Source organism: Pteropus medius, unplaced genomic scaffold (assembly GCF_902729225.1).
Source record: "Pteropus medius unplaced genomic scaffold, Ma_sr-lr_union100, whole genome shotgun sequence".
Taxonomy (NCBI): Eukaryota; Metazoa; Chordata; class Mammalia; order Chiroptera; family Pteropodidae; genus Pteropus; species Pteropus medius.
The window spans coordinates 8,357,101-8,377,501 of record NW_024350927.1 but is presented as its reverse complement, the minus strand read 5'-3'; the positions used below and the strand labels follow the sequence as shown (position 1 = coordinate 8,377,501).

The following is a 20,401-nucleotide window of genomic DNA, read 5'->3' as shown; positions in this document are numbered from 1 at the left end:
CTATCCTTTTAATACGCTTACTTCACAAAACGGCCGTAAAACTGCTTAAAACATAAAAATACCTTCAAAGGCAAAGAAGTGCGAATAAAATAAATTATGAACAAATGGAAGATTTAAAAATGGTCCTGCCTGTTAAAATTAATTTGAGAATTAAGTTTTGAGAAACAGAATACCATATTCTCTCAAGAAATACTAAGTTAAAATTTTGCTGACTGATCAAAATGATCCTTACTCAGAAAAATCAATGTTTATTATTTTCTTTTACTGTCATGAGACTTTTCAAATGGGCATAGATCTTAATCCAACATATAAAACCATTGCCACACACACATTTTTATTAAATTCTCTGCAGCCCATTTTTAAAAACAACTTTATCAAGGTTTAATTTACATATAATACAAACTGCACCCATTAAGTGTACAAGTCAATGAATTTTGACAGATGTGTACACTTGTGAAACCACTTCCAAAATCACAATACGGAAGCTTTCTATCACCCCAAAACTAGCTGGGGAGGATGTGTTTTCCTCCCTGAGAAGTGGATACATGAACAAAGGTGTGAGGGTGATGAGGGGTGACACGGTGGGTATCTCGAGAAGCGAGGAGGCTGCTGGGGCTGGAGCAGAGGGAGGGAGAAGGTAGATGGAGCGGGATGTCACAAATGGGTGACCATGTACCATGTTATAGGGGGGTTACCAGGGATAACAGCAGCTTAACCCTGTTGCTTCATTGGTAGAGCAATAATCCCAGACTTCCACCTTTAAACAAAGTATTACCATGATCGATAATGTTATCATCACCAAGTGTTACCTTCGTCAGCTGCTGCCGCCTTAACTACGAAGCCAGAGTGGGTTTGGGGAACGGGCCTTCACTTTGTTCCCCTAACATTTGCCACGGTCTTGTGTAATGCTGTGTGGGATGCACGGTCACTTTGGGAGATGACAAGGATAACCCATCACTCTTCCTCCATCTCTCTCCAGGTGAAATGTGAGCAGCCCCACCCATCCTACCGCCTGCATGCAGGTAGGTAGCCCAGTATGGTAGCTCAGCACCCCTAACTCCTTCCAATCTCGGCTGGCGGCAGGAAAAGTATTAGAAGCTGCTGCCCATTTGGTGCATCGAGCAGGTGGCTGGTGCCCTGGTCTATGGCACGTACGAAGCCGTCGAGCCACGGGTGAGCCATGGCCACGGGAAGCCTGGGCGTGTGTGTGAACAGGTGTGGAAAGGAGCTGGGCCAGTTCTGCAGTAGACTGCGAGAGAGCAGTGCGCACGCTCTCGCCGCTGCTCTTCTCGTCTGCTGAACGGAGGAAGTCAGAAGCTGGCACTTTGTCTGTGAAGGGCTGTGGTATGTATTTTAGGAGTTAGGGACCACAGTCTCTGTGGCAACTCGAGGGGAATGTAGTCAGACTATGCGGTAAATGATGGGGCCTGACTGTGTTCCAATAAAACTTTATTGATCCTGAAATCTGATTTCCATATAACCTTCACATCTCAAAACATTCTTTTGTTTCCGACCATTAAAAACGTAAAAACCATTCTTAGCTCATAGGTCATACAAAAACAGGCAACAGGCCCAATCTGGCAACTCCTTTTATAAATTAACAGGGTTTCCTTTCTTCTCTTTTTACTGGGGGGTGGCGGGGAGTGATGTTTTATTTTGATGAACTCTTCAGGCAGCAATGAAATTAAACTCAACGTAGGTTCGATGAAAAATTTTTAAGTAATAAATTTCCACTTCCCAGAAAGCTGATGAACTTGTAACTTGAACGTTTTTGTTGCTCACCACTGACCATCCTCAATGCTAATGCCGAAGACTCGAAAATCGAGTCTTAGATCTGCGAAAGGAATGCCGGCATCTTCAGTTCTTTTAAGAAAACTATGCCCAAATGTACGTAGCAGGTGTACTTACGCATAAACGCGAAAAATGACTTCACTTGGATCTATGTTAATTTCACTCATTTTTTCCATTCTAAGGTTTGCAATGCACAAATGAAAGATAAAGCAATAGCTGTTTACATGTTGGTTCAATTAGCACAAGCACTTCACAGCTGCTAATGATGCCAGCTTTGCGCGGGTGTCAATCAGATGCTGCAAAAGGAAAATCAGTTAACCTTGACAATCCTTTGATTTGTAGAAGGCAAAACACCTGACCTTATTGTAAATGCTATTGTAAACTTGGTCAAAAAGTCCCACATTGAATTTTGTGGTGATACTCAGATACCAATTTTGGTGAGCTATAGCATCATGGTAAAAACGTTCTCACTAAATCAAAAAACTCACGGAGCAGAAATATTCTATAGAAATAGCTACAGTGGAATGATGCATGATCGTGTCCGAACGAGCTGCGATCGTCTGCCTATGGAAAATAAAGCTGTAGCTATTAAACTGCACAAATATTTCTGTGTATTCAGAGTAACAGAATAATTTTTTGTGAAGCCGATTCTGAATACAAAACAGTCGGCAGCATGGCACCGCGCTACAAACTGCGTACTGGGCGCGTCTGGGCCTCTGCAGAGCTCCTTCTTAAATGAAGCACAACAGACTCTGCAGCTTAAAAACTACGTTAAGAAATTGCAATCAGTGAAAATAAAGCATGGAACCTAGAGTACCCTGAAATTCATCTCCTGAGGAGGGAAAAACTGAACGAATCAAATGTTAAGAGCTCAATCGGTCTATTGTGGAAGATTTCATAATGACATTTTGGAATATTTCGAGTTTTGGTAAGACTCTTTCGGTGGAGCTGTCGTTTTTAATTAGTTAAATTTATATTCTGTCCTGGAGTGGAATGAAATTGAAGAGGCCTACAGTTTCGTGGCATCTGAATTTGATGAGGCATTCAAAAGATCATAAAAACAATCTACAAAAGATTTGTCAGAGAAAAACACTCTGAATAGATGCAAAAAGACAATGCCTGGGAAAATACTTGAGCCAAAACACAAAGTCTAAAATGAAGCCATTTAGAGTTGAGAGAGTATTTTCTCAATTAAGAACACTATGATATATAGAGAAGAATCAACTAAATGTCAAATGTCAAATTTACCAAATATGAATGTGACTTTTATGAAGATGGTAGGCAATATTATGGAAGGAAAAAAAAAAGGATTTCAATCTCCATTCTCCAGGAAACCAGCGGCGACGCAGTGGGAGTTTGAACCGAGAGGCCTCCTGGGGAGTCTCGCCTGCTGCCGCCCGCCCTTGCGGAGCCCGCTCCTTGATCCTGCTCTTGCTTTCGTCCAACACAGACAGGCCAGGGGATGTGCCGGTGCAGACCGCAAGGCCCGGCCACGAGCAGCCTTGCAGCTTCTTCCAGGCCTCTGCAAAGTGCTTTCTGGAGAAGTGAGCTAACGTGGAACAGCCCGACTAGCCCGAGACTGCCATGTTGTCGGGGAGCCCAAGCTGGCCCGGGGAAGGGCCACACTGAAGGGACGCGGGGCCATCCTTAGCTGTGTCAGCCACCGCGGCCGGGGCACCTGGAGGCACACGAGAACAGATGCCGTCAACACGACGAGACCCAGCTGCCATCAGACTGCAACTTCACGAGGACCCACGCGAGGACCGTCTAGCTGAGGCCAGTTGACCACAGAGCCGTGAGAGAAAAGTCCAGTAGTTCTGGCAAGTTCTGCAAGCTGCTAAGTTCTGGAGTCGTTCGCTATGCAGCGATACACACCCGGAACGCACAGAATCAGAGGAAAATAACTGCTAAACCGGTTAAAGTGTGTGAATGTGTCAAACATAATGCTTCTGCTCCTTTTAATGTTCACATAATCGACATGACTTCGAAGTTTTGTTTTAAAGTACACAGGTACATTTTTTGAAGAAATTTTATTTTTGAAAATAGTTTTGAATAAATAAACCTTTTTAGAGGTTCTCCAACATAATGAAACCAGTGTTGGCCAAAAAAATATTTTAAAAAATTATACAATTTTAATTATCTTAAGCACCTCTTTTTGCTCTCAAAAACATCCTGGATGATGACTTACACGGTCACCTTGTCTATGTGCCACTCTCAGGAGGCTGGCTTACAATGAATGACGGCAAAGCCGCCGAAGCTTTTTGAGCTGAATGATCGGGTGTGACCTGCGTTTTGCGGGCTCACTGGCTGCTGTGGGCCGACAAGGAGGGACGCGGTCAGGAGAGGCTACTACACGATCCCGAAGAGATGAAAACGTGGCAATAGCAGAACGCCTGACTCGTGTGTTTCGTGACTGGCCACCTCAGTCAGCTCACCAGTCCTTTTTGCTTTCAGGTGGTTCTTTGAAGACAGGTAATCATATCACATGCAAATAAAGACAGCTCCTTCACTCCTTATAGCTCTTTTGTTATTTGTCTAATCGCATTGGCTAAAACGTCCAGAATAATGTAAAATATGGTTTTATTTCTTCCCCTTTTCTCATTTAAAAAGAAAACTTGTTAAATGATAAATATTTGTGTTAACTCCACAGTTACGATCAACCGATTCACCAGAGGGTAGAGTAGCATTTAGAAGTTTGACTTCTGAGACTCGATAGCCTTCGGTGCTGATCCAAGTCTATGGGAAAGGACCAGCCCAGAAGGTAAGCAAGCACAGCACAATGCTGGGCGCAAGGCCCCGCCGTACCCGAGGAAGCCACTGTCCCAGAGAGTGATGGATGAAGTCGTTCCGAGTTTGCAAGGATGTCTTTTAATGTTGTAGAGAGTGGCTTGGATGGCTGCCTTCTGCTCCTCTTCCGTTTCAAGGAAATAACCTTTTGAAATGGACTGTTCACAGTACCAGAACTGGATAATTTCTTCTCTACATGCCAAACACGGTTTGGCTGCAACTTACGATTCATTTTCACTTGCAAGATAATATGCTTTTAAACAATGAAAAGTCACACTTTTGAGACGAATGAAAGGTCTGAATTTCCACAGAGGATGAAAAAGGATTGAGGGAAAAAAAAAAAAAAGATAAACAGAACTCTAACACTGGATAAATTAACGGGTTATTTTTTTCAACACCTTCCAACTGAATATATGTTAAGTTCATGTCCTTTTATTATTAAACCACATTTTTCAAATAAAAAGTCTACAAAGGAAAATACTTTTAAGGACTCTGTTATCGAGTCGAAATCATGAAACTTTTAAAGCATTTTACTTTCCCCCCGCTGCTACTTGCATATTTCGCCTTACTTTTCTATAGCAAGGTTGTCAGACCTTTTCTGTGAAGGGCCAGGTAGCATGTTCGGCTTTGTGGGCAGCTACTGCTGAATGACTCAAGTCTGTGGCCGTGCTGTAAAACAGCCACAGAGGATACATAAATGAATGAGCTTTGCTGGGTTCTAATAAACCTTTCTTTATGGACACAGAGATCGGAGTTTTATATCATTTTTAGCTGTCAAATTATTACTCTTCTTTTGACTTCTTAAAAACTGTTAAAAGTGTAATAAAAACCATTCTTAGTTCATGGGCTGGACAAAAACAGGCGGCCGGTCACAGCTGGCCGACCCTAGCTCTGGGGCACCGAGTTGTGCCACCGAGGTGTAAAAGACAGCAGCAATGACAAGCCCTGTAGAGTCCTTTACAAGCAGTGACGACACTGAAAGACCGTCAGTGAGATCGTGAATGAAAGCGGTTCCCATTAACCCCTTGCTCGATGTTCCTTACACCGAGCCAGAACCATCTTCCCTTTGGGGTCGCTCTCTCGGCGTGAGTCTTAAGCCAGCGAGTCAGTCCCAGCCCCCGCCCCTCCTTTCCCCACTCCATTCTGGTTCACTGCGATCTCTCAGAAGCTTGGTTTTGTCCTTCTACTTTAGGTCACCTGTGATTGTGACAAATACACTTTCGCTGACATTGTTCAGAAATTCCGAGCTTGCCAAGCCAGAGCCCTGCTCCCACGATGAGAAGCTCCTCCCCAGTTCGGAAAGGGGGCGTTCATCAACCCTCTCTGAGTGGAATCAGTTGCTCATTCAGCCAGGAATGTTCCATTCTGAATTATTTTCACGTTCATTTTTATCTGGCCATAAGGATGATGTGAGAAATTTCTGTCAAATGCAATCTCAATAGTAGCTATTTACTAACTGAAAATTCCACCGAGGGAGGCGATTGCATTAAGAGGCGACGAAACATGCTCACTTCATGACGGCTGATGAACCCAAGGTGGCTCTCGTGAGGCTGTCGCCAGGCTCCTTCCGTCTGCGATCGGTTGGACCTGCATTCTCTGGTTCTGGAGGTCCAAATGCAGACTTACCAGGGTTTCTGAGAACCACCACGCACCCCAGCCCCACCGGCCCCTTGTGTCTCCCCGCTGTATAAACAGCAGTCTTCAATTCTGACGTCTTGTTTGGAGGTGACGATGCTGACAGGCTGGGAGTGGAGCAGTCCTCCAGCTCGTACCCACTTAAATGGCCTTCTCCGTGCCGTCTACACAGCCAGCCACCTCTTCCCTCCACCAAAGACCCCACCTTGTATAACGGCACCTGCCCAGACTCGATCCCTTGTCCTCATATGACAACTCTGGTTTCTCCGACTCCAGTGGCGGCCCGTCTCGGCGCGCGGTAAGCTGCCCTTCGTGCCGGCGAACGCGAGCACATGGTTACCCTGCCAGCCGGACCGAGTCGGTTTATGACATCAGAATCGTTTCCGCAGAACAGAAGTCATGACCACGGGCTCGTTCTGATGGCTGTAATCGTCAGCCATGGCAACCGACACACACCTTTTAAAAAAAATCCCTTGAAAATAATTGAGTAACGTACTCAAACGTCTTCATGAAAACGTCTGGGATTCAAAAATATTTTTATGGTTATATATATGCCTTCCTTGATACATTGAATTTTTTTCTGATAAAGCTGGATTGTGTTTTCAAGCTGTTACAGGAACCGCCCTGATAAAATGGCCTTTCTAAAACCAGAAAGGGTCCCCCCAGGGGGTGTGTGTCAACCTGTGCGGCAGAGGAAGGAGAATGGTGTGTCCCAGGAAATACCACAACAGTCTCCGTGGAACTTCCGTAATGAGGTCCAGAAAGAAAGCAGTCTACACCCTGAGACGGACAGCTGACCCGCAGACGACCGCCCGCGGACGCGTGGGTCTGGACAAGCTCACTGCGCAGGCGGCGGCGGCGCCCTACGGTGCCCCCGGAAATCACCTCGTCTTCGAATACTCCCGAAGGGGTTGTCGTCCACAGAGACAAGATGTATGGGCATTACCAAAGAAAGGAATTAAAATAATCAATATCAAGTGAGCACGGCAGAGAGCAGCTCTACTGTATGATCTTAGTCTCCAAAGGTCAAGAAACGTAGGTGGATTCGGCCAATAAAACAGATCTGAAAAGCAAAGGGAGGGGTGGCCAGCGTGGTGCCATCAGGCCCCGGTCACACACAGTCTTGGAGGGTGCGGACGAACCTGGTCGTCTGTCCAGCCACAGGTCCTCTCCCCAACACCGGCTCAGGGTGGTTGGCCCTGGAGACCCCAGGACCCCTTCCCAGCAGGAAACAGAGGACGTTATTCTCACACGGCAAAGGCAGAAATCGAAGGCAATTCAACCAGGGATTTTGTGTCTTTTGGCCCCGGGTGGTGGGCCTCGTGGCAAACTTCCCATCACACACAGGGAGAAACTGGGCACAGGGCTGGAGGGCAGAACCCGCACCCAGCCCAGGGCGCCTGACTCCATGTGGCAAGCTCTCCCTCGCTGCCCCCGGCGTAGCCGGGCGCGTGGGTGCGTGTGTGCACACGCCTGTGTTCCCTCGGCTGCAGCCAGCGCTTCTGTTCATCCCTCCTGGGTCCCGCGGTGCTTTCCACAGCTCAGTCCACACAAACCGAGGCTCATACCTCAGCAGCACTGGGCTCAGCCACAGGACAAGGCTGGCGGCGCTGTCAGAGGGCCATGTGCAAATCCCAGCTGACAGACTCCATCCAAACCCGGCCACCACTGGCCAAGGAATGGCCTGACCAAGCCGAAGAGTCCCCACGCAGTGACGAATGAAACACGACAACAAAAACACGTTCCTAGCCTCGGCTCCGTCTAGTTCCTGTTTGCTCTTATCTAGCAGGCTTGTCTTTCTCCAATGAATTAACGTCCATTTCCTATTTTTTCAACCATTTAACCACTCGGTGAGACAGAACAGGTATCTTCATCGTGCAACTGAGAACACTACACACCGGTCAGACGGCTGGCTCTGCGTCCGGCATCACTGTCAGAGCTGGTACTTCCACCCACGGGTTCCCCCGCTGACATTTTTGCCTGTTCTTGGTACGAACATCCTACTGGAAAATCCCTACCAACAAAGTCTTGTTGATGGACATAGAGGGAGCTATCTATCCAAGTTGCAGATGGCTGTGTCACAAATGTTACCTCGCCTGCCGATCCCCTACAAGCTGTGACCCTCTGTGGGGTCCGAGTGACAGGCCAGTGCCGAGCCCAATGGTCATCAAGTATCCTTCTCCCTACAGTCTTAAAAGAGATCAGCCCTTTCTTCTTAGGATGAGACTGTTCCCAACCTTTCTGCTCATCTTGAAAAGCAAAACACTCGGAAATGGAATCAAAGATCCAGCTCAAAACCTCTCAGAATGCTGCACAGCCGACATCTGCTTATCGCTCGGTGTTTCTGGTTAGAAACAGTCTCATCTATTTGAAAGCAGTTTATGGAAGTGAACTGGGAATTTTACAATATCTCACATGCGATGCGAAATGGTCACAGCTGCGCTCCCTCATTCCACAGAAACATGGCCTGGAGACACATTTCCATAGAATCCCAATCAGCCATCACTGTGCACACCCAGATGGCCGATTGTATCACAGGACACAGAGGCTCCGGCTACCGTGACGTTCTTTTCCCCCTTCATTGCTCTGAATGCAGCAAAACTCCAGCCAGATCAGCAAAGGTCCCGGAGCCACCGCCCGCTCTTGCCGGGCTCCCATCCCGTCTCCTGGACCCTCGCCTCCACCGGCCAGCGCCGACCTTGTAAACCAGACCTGCCCCTGGTGTACTGGCCCCCAGCCCCAGCCGGGAGAGCCAAGAGGGGAACCCACTCGTTAGGGTGCCTTGGAGATTTTCAGCTCTCCTAATTATCTGGCACGCTGAGTTGCTTCAGCCAGTGATTCAGTTCTCTACCTCCATCTGACCAAAAGATAACTGCGCCTCGCGGAAGCCATCATCTGCTGAAGGGGAGGGTGGGTGGGGGACAGGTGTTGGCACTTACGATTGCACCCTGAAGTGCAGGATTCAAACAGATGGGAGCGTTTTGAACATACAATCCTTTAAATGCTGCAGGGGTCTTCCACTTTCTAGAACGTATTTGATCAGAAGTTTGCAGTATAATGCTCCCCAGTTGTAAGCCAGCATTTGTTCTTTAGATTTTTAGGCTGCCTGCCAGGTCACCCTGGCCACACTGACCGAGCCCGACTGCTGAGTCCCCTTATTAAACACAGTTGAACAGAACACTGGGCCACGTTCAATTAGCCAGACAGTGCGACTGGCATCGCAACTTGACCGAGACATCCTATTTGCCACAAAACTGGGGTGCGCACTCAAAACGCTATGCTTCCCCAAGAAATTAAAGATAAAAGACAGTACAGGCAGGACTGAAAAGTCACTCTCAGACTCAGGAGCGTGACTGGAGTATGTGACTCGAACTCTATCGGGGACTGGCGCAAGTCAGAGAGAATCCCCTCCCACTGCCACAGCGGCTGGAGCTCGTGGCACTGCGGTCCCAGCAGCCTCTACGCGTGCGCGGGGGGCTGGCCTCCCCGACACTGTCCTCTAACTGCTCTCCGCGTGTTAAGGGTTCAGGCAGGATGATGAGAGGGTGACCTGTACTCCTGCCTGGGAAGTCTCCTTGGCTTCTGGGAGAACCACAGGATTGGGTTTTTCTCCCCCCAACGTGGGTCACTTTTGCACGATATCGCTTCTTGTAACCGCCTGTCGGTAACGGCCCTGCGCCCGTCCCCCTCGGGCCGGCCCCTGGCTCACCTTGGGGTTGGTTCGCTGCTGCAGCCTCCTCTCCTCCCTCTCTCTCTGCAGCCGCTCGAACTCGTCCCTGATTTCGGCTGGCGTTCTCCTCCTTTCCACGACCTGCGGGCGGAGTCGAGAGGGAACCACAGGTCAGGACCAGGCAGGGAGGGAACATTCGCAGAGAGCGGGCCTTGTTGACTTGGTATGTAGATGGCGCCCAGGGGCCCGCCTTTCCTTCTCCCCGGGGACTCAGATGTCAAAGAAACCAGGATGAGTGTCTACACAGATGCCGGGCTCCAGGCCCTGGTGAGGCAGGTTCACCGGCGCAGCCACTCAGCTGAGCCCTGGTCATTCCCAAGGTCATGGTCTCCGGAGAGACTTAAGCAGTATTTCCTTCTTTAGTGATTTTCTTCTGAGGCTGCAGGAATCTTATAAAGAAAACATTGCTGTAAGTCTCACAGTTTAAATTTCCTAATGAGTCCCAGATAAGAAGTGTTACACATCAAAATGAAAGCAAAGCTGTGCACAAAGGCACCGTCACCTCCCAATGCCCCTCCATGTGCTGGCCATCTCTGGAGATGCCCTTTGAGCTTCTTGGACCGAGGGATCATAAGCCACCAGGTCTCGGTGTTTTTCCAGTCGTGGGACTCTTCCCCCATAATACGATATGAACCTTAGAATGTGTGTTATCAGTTACACTTTAGTCTAATAATACACAGGTACCAAACAGCAAACCATGTTAACACTTGGGGAAGCACACGGATGTCAGATCCATGAGAAAATAAGGCACCTCATCTTGGCCTTCCTTAGTTCATCACAAAAGAAAGACAAAGTTGTTAAGATTTCAACGAGGCAAGGAAAGGCCACCGTGGACCGCAGGTGCCACATCTGTGAAAGAGGAAACTGTACCACGTGATTTCCTAGGGCCCCAAATGCTATGGCCTGCGAGAAACACAGAGAGCAGGAGCAGAACGGACAGGACTGAAGTCCTCGGGTGAATGACGGGGAAAGAGACCAAACCGCATATTCCCCGTGTCAGCGGGGGAAACACGGGGCGTCCTGAGGCTGCTCAAAAAACACCTAAAAAAGGTAGATGATGTGAGAAAAAGCTACCTTGGAACTCATGAGTTTAAAAAATTATTTAAAAAAAGACATTTTTATAGTTAAAAAACAAAAACAAAAAAAAACCAGTACAGTACAGAAGGATACAATATAAGTACGATTTTCCTCATACGCCATCCTCTCTTCCCACAGGCTAGCAATTAATTTTTAATGTATTTTCTAAAAATCTTCTGTGCATGTGTGTGTATATTCACGTGTATATATTTTACATAAATGGGTTCACATTATAGGTTTTGTGCAACTCGGCTTTATTATTCAGTAGTATCGAAAAATAAGTACAAAAACTGGCCTATCCAAAAACACTTTTGAGAAATCTGTTCATTACAGCTTCAGGAAGTACACAGAAAATTATAATGAAAACAATATTTTCTCCTCTAATAACCGAATATAAATCACTAATCACTAAAAAGGGGAAGGTGGTTCTCCTAAAGGAAGTTCTGAAATAAACACTGTTAAGAGCATCCAAGAACAAAATGAAAGTCATAAATGGCATGACAGAGACTGCTCTGTGACCTCTAAAAATCCACACGTGCTTACACTGAACTGAGCTGGCAAGCCGACTCTGCTAGTTCCTAAAAACAGTGACACGCGCTCCCATTATGGCCCTTTCCCTGCCCCAAGGTCGCCCTATCTTGGACAAAAAATGAGGGGCCGCTTTTTAAAGTTTACACTGTCTTTTCAATCTCCCCTCAGCTTTTCCCTTCAAAAGAAAGTAAAATAAAAGAGCTTTAAGAAATGTAGATAATCAACTATTCCATTTTACCTCGAAGAGCAAGGAAAAATGATTTAAATAGTTTATTTCTATTTTATTATTTTTTTTCAGGCGAGGCAACCTTTGGTTGACCTCACAGACTGCAAGGACCTTGTCAGCTTACAATCCCTTATTTTTTATTTTTTACATCTGCAGCACCTGGTTTTCCTAGTGGTCTCCCATCCAAATACTGACCAGGCCCGACCCTGCTTAGCTTCCGAGATCAGACGAGATCGGGCTTGTTCAGGGTGGCGTGGCCGTAGATTTAAATAGTTTAAAAAATTCTTTGTGACTCTTAAAGCCTAATACGGTGGACCTGAGATTTATTTACTCGACTTACTCGAACCCCTGTCCAAGGAGACCTAAGTGACTCATTACTGAGGACAGAGGGTCTGGGTGGGAAGTGCTTCCTCCACAGGGCCCAGTCATCAGGCTGTCCCATCTGGATGAGAGATTTAGTACCGAATATTCTATCCGGCATGATGCTAGTGTTAAGAATATAGATTGAACAAAAAGTTTGATTGATTAGCTGTAACTTTAGCTTGTGACATATACTCCATGAATATGGCCCTATACTGATTTTTTTTTTTTTTAAATAAAAGATTTGTAAGAGTCCAGGAATTAAGAGGCTGAAAAGCTCCAGACCCCACAGAGGCCAGGGCAGAACGGGGTTTGTTTTCGGGAATTCTAGCTGTCTGACCTTTGCCGACTGAATTAACAGCTGAGAATTACTGTCTCTTTGCCACTCCCTGTGACAAGCTGAAGAGGCAAATATTGCCCAGGTGCTAAGTCGCTCCATTTCTAGTCGTATTTTACCTAAGTTCTGCAAACAGCTGGTGCATAATCAGAGCTAACTGCAAAGCCAGAGTGGCTGGCCTCCCTGGAGAAGGAGGAATTGCCAGCCCCCCCGCCCCCCCGAAGCTCCCACGGGCCCGCCCGGACCCATTTACACCCTTCTTCACCCAGAGCACGTGATGGCGGGGAGTGGCACAGCCAGCGGCAAGTCCCTTTTTCCACCCCAGTAACATTAGATTTAAGCGTCTAGGAACACGGCACCCTATGCTGCGTCACTTGGTAAATACTAGACGTCGTCAATGTTTTTCATCAACAGCGTATCATACACAGCCCATGAATCTACATACCTGCACTGTCCACCTTGCTCATTCTCACTTGTCCCTGTGTCCGCCAGGAAGACTGACTTACTGTGTGGAAGAGGGGGACAGAGATCTCTGGAAGTGAGGTGGCACGGTGGACAGTGCAGGCATGCAGCGGACATTACCTGTGACCTCCTGGGCGACCTCAGGTAAGTCACTTCACCTCTCCAAGCTTCGGTTCCCTGCTCTGAATGAGGAGCTTATACTACGTGATGCCTGAGGTGTCGTCTAGTTTAAAAAATTCTGATTCTAGCTAGTCAACAGTTATTTCGGGATAATTTTAGAAAATTGTTTAGAACTTGAGGACAATTGCAGAGATAGTACAGAAAGTTCTTGCATGGCCTTCGCCTAGCTTCCCGTTACCTCGCATAACCTCGAAACACCTGTCAAACGGAAGAAACCAGTGTTAATTGGTAGATCGCTATTAACTAAACCTGGACTTTCCAGATTTCACTACTTTTTCCGCTAACACCCCTTTTATCTTCCGGGGTGCGATCCGGGTCCGGAACTGCATTTGGTCGTCACATCTCGGTCTCCTCCGATCCGCGAGCTTGTCGAAGGCTTTCTCTCCATGACCTTGAGCACATCATAGCTCTGAATGCAGGCTGACTTTCTTAGACACTGCGACACTGAGTCGCAGGGAAAAATGACATGTGGAGCATGTAAGGGGCCACGGACAACTAAACGGCGGGCGATCTGGGCCGGGGGGCGTCTCCAGCTGTGACCTACATCCGGGAGCGCTCTCGGGGTCACCTGGTTTCCAGCTGCTACCAGATTCAACACTGTCAAAGCCGGCCCAGCTCAAAGCTGGATTTCCGCCACTTGGAAGGGGAGACCAATTTCATTTCCATTGCGGGGCTCTGCACAGATACTGCTACCCAACTTTAGGGACTAAAACGGCTGGTTTGACAGGCTGGGAATGGCTGCATGTCACTCCCCTGGAATCCTGCCACAGACTGGCAGCTGACTGAAGGTTAAGAAAACAAAACAGAACAAAACTGAAAACTTACCTAATGGCTGAAAAGGGGCCAATATTTCAGGCAATCTACAAAAGCTCCGCTCCATCTCCGGCGTCCACCCACGGTGGGGTGACCCCGCTGCGGGGGCGGGGGGTGACTATGTCCCGGAGCGCTTGGCACCTCGGGGTTAAAGGCGTCTCAGCCGCTAGGGGTGTTTAACAGCATCCTCCATTCTGACTGCCCCACACACGTGGACTGAGGGGTGTGTGGTAACAGGTGGGGGCTGGGAGAGAAGCGGGAGCCCCCTCACGGAATGAGGATGCCAGCTTCATAAACGCGCACGTGTACCCTGAGACCCCCCTTCACAGCGTGCCCGTGGGCGCAATTCTCTTGTCCTACGCTAGGCCCCAATACCCCTCTGGGGATATATCTGGGGAGGTGCCCTCGTGGAGTCTTCTTCGAAGGCATTTTTTAAAAAGAATTATTTTATTATTAGTTTCGAGTATACAGCACATTGGTTAGACACTTCTATAGTTTACGAAATGATCCCCGATTGCTCTTTCTCCCCGCTGACTCCCCACCTAGCCGTTACGTTACTGCTGACTGCGTTCCCTATGCCGTGCTCCCCATCCCCGTGACCACCTATCCACTAACTTGTACTCTAACCCTTCACCTCTTTCTCCCAGCCCTCTACCCCCTCTCTGCTGGCCATCACCAGATAGTACTCTATGTCGGCGAGTCCGTTTTCGATTAGTTTGTTCTTTTTGCTTCTTAGATTCCGCGTAAGTGAAATCATACAGTATTTGTCTTTCTCTGTCCGACTCACTGCACTCAGCATGGTGACCTCCAGGTCCCCGTGCTGTTGTGGACAGCGGGATTTGCCTTCCGTGAAGGCTCAGCATCAACGCAAAGGTAGCTAATGCTGATCGTCGAGAACCTGTTTCCCTTAGTTCACTAAAAATGTGATTATAAACACTTATCTAGTCACCTTCTGCGATGGCGTACACAGTTTCATAATCACTGCTGTGTGCGTTGCTTTGCTTAGTTTCTGATGGAGGGACACTCTGGTCTGACGATAGGAGACCATGCAGTATTTTGCCAGGAAGACGTCACCCCGCTGGAATTGGGATAATGCTGCTAGGAATTAAACACCTAGACCCAGGAGTGGGGACATGTGAGACAGGCCTACAGCTTTTCAGTGGCCCTGACTGCGGCCGTGAAAAACTGTAACCAACCCATGCCTTAAAAAAAAAAAAAAAAAAAAAAGCACTTTAAAGTGGTGTATATGATGTGAGCAGAAATTCAGTATATACAAGATTTTTTTTTTTTGGATGAAAAAACTAAACTATTAGACTTCACGTTTAGCTGCAATGAACTAATTTGACATGAAGCCATTTCCACTGAGCCAAAGGCCAGAAACCAAATGCCCACTGGAGCCAGGCGGGACACGTGGATGAGTGAAGGGCCAGATGTAACACGGCAGTGAGTGGTGGGGGCTGGGACGGGCTGGATGGCACAGTCCAGGCTTAAGGACAGAGGTGCCTCAGATTTCGCTGATGCCTCACAGGAGGATCAGATACGGCGTTACCAGATCTGATTTTTTAAGAGAAGACAGAAGGCTGGATTTTTATGCAAAACTCCCAAGATTTAAATGTTAGTAACTAATATTCATCGTGTGGGCAACTAAAACATGGGTATAGGCTGAACACGGCCCACAAGCCCCCAATATTAAGCAGTAACGGAAAGGACAATAGAACTATCTCACTTATATTTCTATCTGAAGGCCTTCAGAAGGTTTTATATGAAGATCAGAAAAAACAGGTGTACGGGTTCGAGATGAAATGCCAAAGGAACTTCAAGGGAAACCTTACGTGATGATGACAATAACTCAAGGCATGTCGATTTAATGTTAACAGCCAAGCAAAATTTCTCAGGCACCAGAACCAAGTTCCTTTCACGAAATTCAGTAACGACATCTAGAGCAATTTGGACTTTTACAATTTATCTTCCTCTTCATTTTCCAGATAGTAACATGTAAGTACAAGGGAGTCAAATGACTTGCCCAAGGCTCTAAGATGAGTCGGTGGCAGACCATGAGAAAACGGAACCTTCTGAATTCTAGTGAATGTTCTTGCCCAGCATGGCTGCCCAGGGTGACCTATTCCACGGATACCTGCTATGTACTATTTTGTTTTACTCGCCCTAGTTGGCAACATTCTAATATTATAGTACATGGGTCATTACAGACACTTTAATCCATGAGGTCTCGACTTTCCTCTGCTTCCGTTTTGTTCACATGCACGACACTTCACCAGCAGAAACGCTTCCGAAGCGCGGTCACTTGTGACTTGCAGTGGAGAGAGAGGCGCAGCGGCGTGGGGCGTGAAGGATGTGTCTGCATAGGCAGAACTGCTCCTTGCAGAGACTGTCTCCGTCCGCCCCCCGCCGGCCCGCTCCCTGCCCCGGTTAAAAGTTACTGGGCTGCTCTGAGATCCCTCCTACTTTTCACCTAACAGGTTAGGAAATGGAGGACACGCTGACGACTGACTTGCCCAAGCCCAGAACTCGGTCTCTGTAACCAAAATGCAAAGCAAGGAGGGAAATCTAACGTCTTCGAATCGTCTCAAAGATGTCATCGCAGGCCAGGGGACTGGGGTGGCTATTTTGTCGTTGTCTGATGACCGGATGCAAGGTTTCTCTTACCTCCCATCCTTCCATTTCCAGGCCTCTCTTCCCATAGATGTCATAGATGGCCCTGGTCTGGGGGTCACTGAGCACTGCAAATGAAAAAGCAGACATGTTCACCAATCTTCGGTCCTGCCGCCGCCGCCGCCATCAGGCGAGTCCTCTCTCCTTGCCCCCGCTACAACCAGGGCCTTCCTAGAGAACTTTTCGCTCCCCGTGCATCTTTCTTCCTAATGCTTTTCAGATCCAAGGGAGGCCGTGTTTAAATGTGGCTACAAATGAGAAATGCCAGATTTTTGGGCCCAGGCCACTCCTAATCGTGAGGTGTGCCTGGTAGGAAGCTGCACTGACCCTGTCGCTACAGGACAGGGGTAGTTAAAGGGTTGAGTAAGTTTCCACCGCAGTCTATAAAATACTTTGGCTTGAAAGAGTTAATTCCCGTTTCTAAAGAAGCTTAATGTAAAACTAGCGACAGGCTCTGACACTAGAAAAGTCTGATTTACTGCTTATGTGTAGGGTTTCACTAGCTCCTGAGATAGTCTAGTTTTGTGCGCCTCTCCTCTTTATGTGGAAATCATTTTAAAACACACAAACACTTGTCACTACGGTGCTGGCCACATCACCTAACTAACATACCTCCGAAAAGGATTTTTTAGTCAGGCTGGGAGCTCGTCAAATTTAAATGTCAGTAGAGGGAAGAGTCATTATCTTCCTCCTCTGCTCTGCCAACCTCTGTTCAAGACCTTTGAATCTTCTCTCCCCTGAGACTTCCTATATATTTTTAGGCCTAATTAACAAACGATGTAAATGATTCTATCCATATTCAGATCTAACGAGGAAGAAAGAAATGCTGACCCCTGGAAAACGCAGGCGTCCAACTTCTTGTGTTAATCTCCAGGATTTAATAAGGAACATTTATTCACGATTTTACTTGAGCTCCCTTTAGGCTCAAGTAAACACCGGGCAGGCCTGCTGCGACAGCATTTTCACGAGCATGGTAGGTTTTCCTGTTAACTCTCCCCCAGATCTCCAAAACGATCGCGAGCAGTTATGCAGGTAACTCAGACGACAGGATACTATAAATGGAACAGGCTTTGGGTTGGGACCACCATGAGTGGTGTGAATAGAGTTAAATGTGGTAAAGACGCAAAGTCGACTGGGCACACACGCCATAAGCCACGGCCCAAGTTTTACTGGTCATTAAAATCTAACTTTTTGGTAAAAGTGTAAAGTGAAATATAGCATATGCTTTTATGCCTACAACAAGAAGTCTTTATTTTGTAAAGAAACACATTATCTAATTTTTGGCCTGTCTAAGGACTGAATTGCCAAATAGCTCTGAAATAACTTATTTTACTTGGCATACATCTTAAGAGTGATTTAATATTTTTAGAATTTTTATTTTTAAAATTGTGGTAAAATATACGTAACATAAGACTGATCATTTTAACCATTTTTAAGCGTACAATTTGGTGGCATCAGGCGCATTCACAATATTGCATGTCTATCATTTTTCTTCATCTCAAACAGTAAACTAGTTATTAATGACTTAATCAATGTTTTATAAACAAATAGATCACAAAATACATAAAATGTAATTATAAAAGTCTAAATGACCTGATTCTATTTCCTACTAGCTTTCTTAACATCATTTCCTTTCTTTTGTGAGAACCTTTCCTTAACTGAACGCTACTGAGCCAATAAAAGTCACTTTCAGATGAGAAAAGGTCCTCGTATCTTCTCACAAAAAAGAAAAGAAAGACAGCTCGCCCGTGACGACCAGCCCGTAGCCTCTCAGAGCTCCCGCTGGAAGAGCACTGGCTGACAGTTTAAAACCCGAATTTCACTCGGCTCTTGCTCTGTGCTTCTCCAACTCTCGTTTTCTACTTACTAGACACGTATTGATTTCTAAAGCAAGATACTCCCCTTTCAAAGGCCCCAGTCCGTGCAAAGCGCTAAACTAACCACCTCTTTCCCACACCTCTGAGGACTGTCTTTTTGTATCCTCTACAAATCAAGTCTCTTAACAATTGAGTGTGTGCTACCGGGCACTGGGCCTCCACTGACCTTCATAAGCCTGATGAACGAGGTTAAACAGCCGCTCCGCCTGCGATTTGAGCTCTGGGTCTCTGTGCTTGTCGGGGTGGTAGAGCATACACAGCCTGCGGTAGGCGGCTTTCAGCTCCTCGGAAGAGGCCTGTAGAAAGAAAAACCCAATCAGACAGCAGTCAGTGCCACTTCGGTGTTATCGTTATCAGCATCGGCGCCGAAAAGGGAGCCTGTCGGCCACCTTCCGACGTGTGTGCTGTCTACATTCAAGATGTGATGAAGTTACGCTTATTACTTCGACAAGCCCCCTTTTCCACAGCTAATAAAGCAATCGGCTATGGACATGAACAGCGATTGGGTTTTGCTAGGAAATGCTGCTGTTAGACGGTATGAAGCTTGTGGTTCTACGGGGCCTGAGCTGAAACGGAAAACGTCAGAGACCCGCCGACTCGTTGAGCTACATTATGTGAAGTGAATCACGCCAAGGTGCTCTCCACACAAAGAAAGAGCTATATGTCGTTAGATGGAAATGCCATGCACTTAATCAGATTTTCTGTCAAAGGAAACGCAATGTTCATCCTTAATAATCAAAGATAAATAAGTAAAATTGTAAAACGAACACACGCCTCTAGTTCAACCTCTAATTCTGAAAGACAGCTCATGAAAAAGACAAAACTGCTTCACCATACTATAGTTAAAACAAAAGCCCCCCAAACCCCCAAAAGGCCCTTACCCCACACATACAACCCTCCAATCCTCCTAAGTAGTCACTTTGAGGGAAAAAATGTACCGTACTAAGAGCACAGAGCACAATGACAGAAAGTACAATAGATTGCATGTTTTAGCCGGATGGGAGGAAGGGCTGATGATAAAAGTCCGTGTCTACTCTGTCTGCCTCACAGCCACCAGGAAGTTCTCAGACAGACTTCCTCAGAGGCCAGGGACACTGCCGTCTCCTGGCGGGCCCTTCAGGTCTGTTTGTGGGAAGAATATATGTTTTTTTTCTCAGTCTCGGGGACCATTTTGGTCTGACAGAGGTGATGCTGAATGCACAGGTTTATCCAGATGACTTGCCAAGTAAAAAACATTTTATTTTGGGAGGCAACCCCACCATTTCGGTAACAGAAGCACATTTCTGGGTCACTGACGACATGCCACTGGGGCCCGAAAACCCAGCCGCCTGGGCAGAGGGGCGGGAGCAGGTACCCGGTGAGGGTGCCAAAGACGGATGGTACCCTGGGGTCAGGCCCCGGGCCACAGAGCCACAGGGGAGCGGTCAGAGTGACACGGTCAGTCACGGGACCGAGGTTATTAGGGAAAACAAACTATATTTTTCTATAATTTCCAAAAGTTTTCAATATCTTCCAATTTCAGGACTAATGAGTTTTTTCGTCATTGAAAAAAGGCAAAACTTTACTTTGTAATATTTTTTGGCATGTAAATTAAATATTTTCGATTGGAAAACATTTAAAATAAGTCATTCGGATGTGAGAAAACCAGGAAATTTGTGCGGGTTTACCAGAGGTTTACGACAATGAATTCCGAAGAATAACAAGAAAAAGACAATAAATGTGACCAAAAGACAAGCGGAGGGCACGCGACATGTCAGTTGCAGGTGCCCGAGAGGAGGCCCGGGTGCCTCTCAGACCGGCTTCCTCGTCTGAGGAGTGGATGGCTGGGTGGCTGACCTAAGAGCAATATTAACTTCACGTGATTGTTATTCAGAAAAGAGCCAGCTGGACCCGAGCCACTCGGCGTGACCAGACGTTTGTTCACA

General features: G+C 47.0%; 1 protein-coding gene and 1 pseudogene across 1 annotated transcript in view; both read right to left on the bottom strand.

The window, feature by feature from the left end:
• DNAJC11 (DnaJ heat shock protein family (Hsp40) member C11) overlaps positions 1 to 20,401 on the bottom strand; it is a 55,371-nt gene that overhangs the window by 17,455 nt on the left and 17,515 nt on the right. The window contains exons 2-4 of the mRNA XM_039842324.1: positions 18,643 to 18,772; positions 16,594 to 16,667; positions 9,923 to 10,024 (exon numbers count right to left, since the gene is read on the bottom strand). Of these exons, the coding sequence (XP_039698258.1) occupies positions 9,923 to 10,024; positions 16,594 to 16,667; positions 18,643 to 18,772 (306 nt within the window). The remainder of the gene's footprint in view (positions 1 to 9,922; positions 10,025 to 16,593; positions 16,668 to 18,642; positions 18,773 to 20,401) is intronic.
• On the bottom strand, positions 11,925 to 12,042 carry LOC120585948 (uncharacterized; annotated as a pseudogene).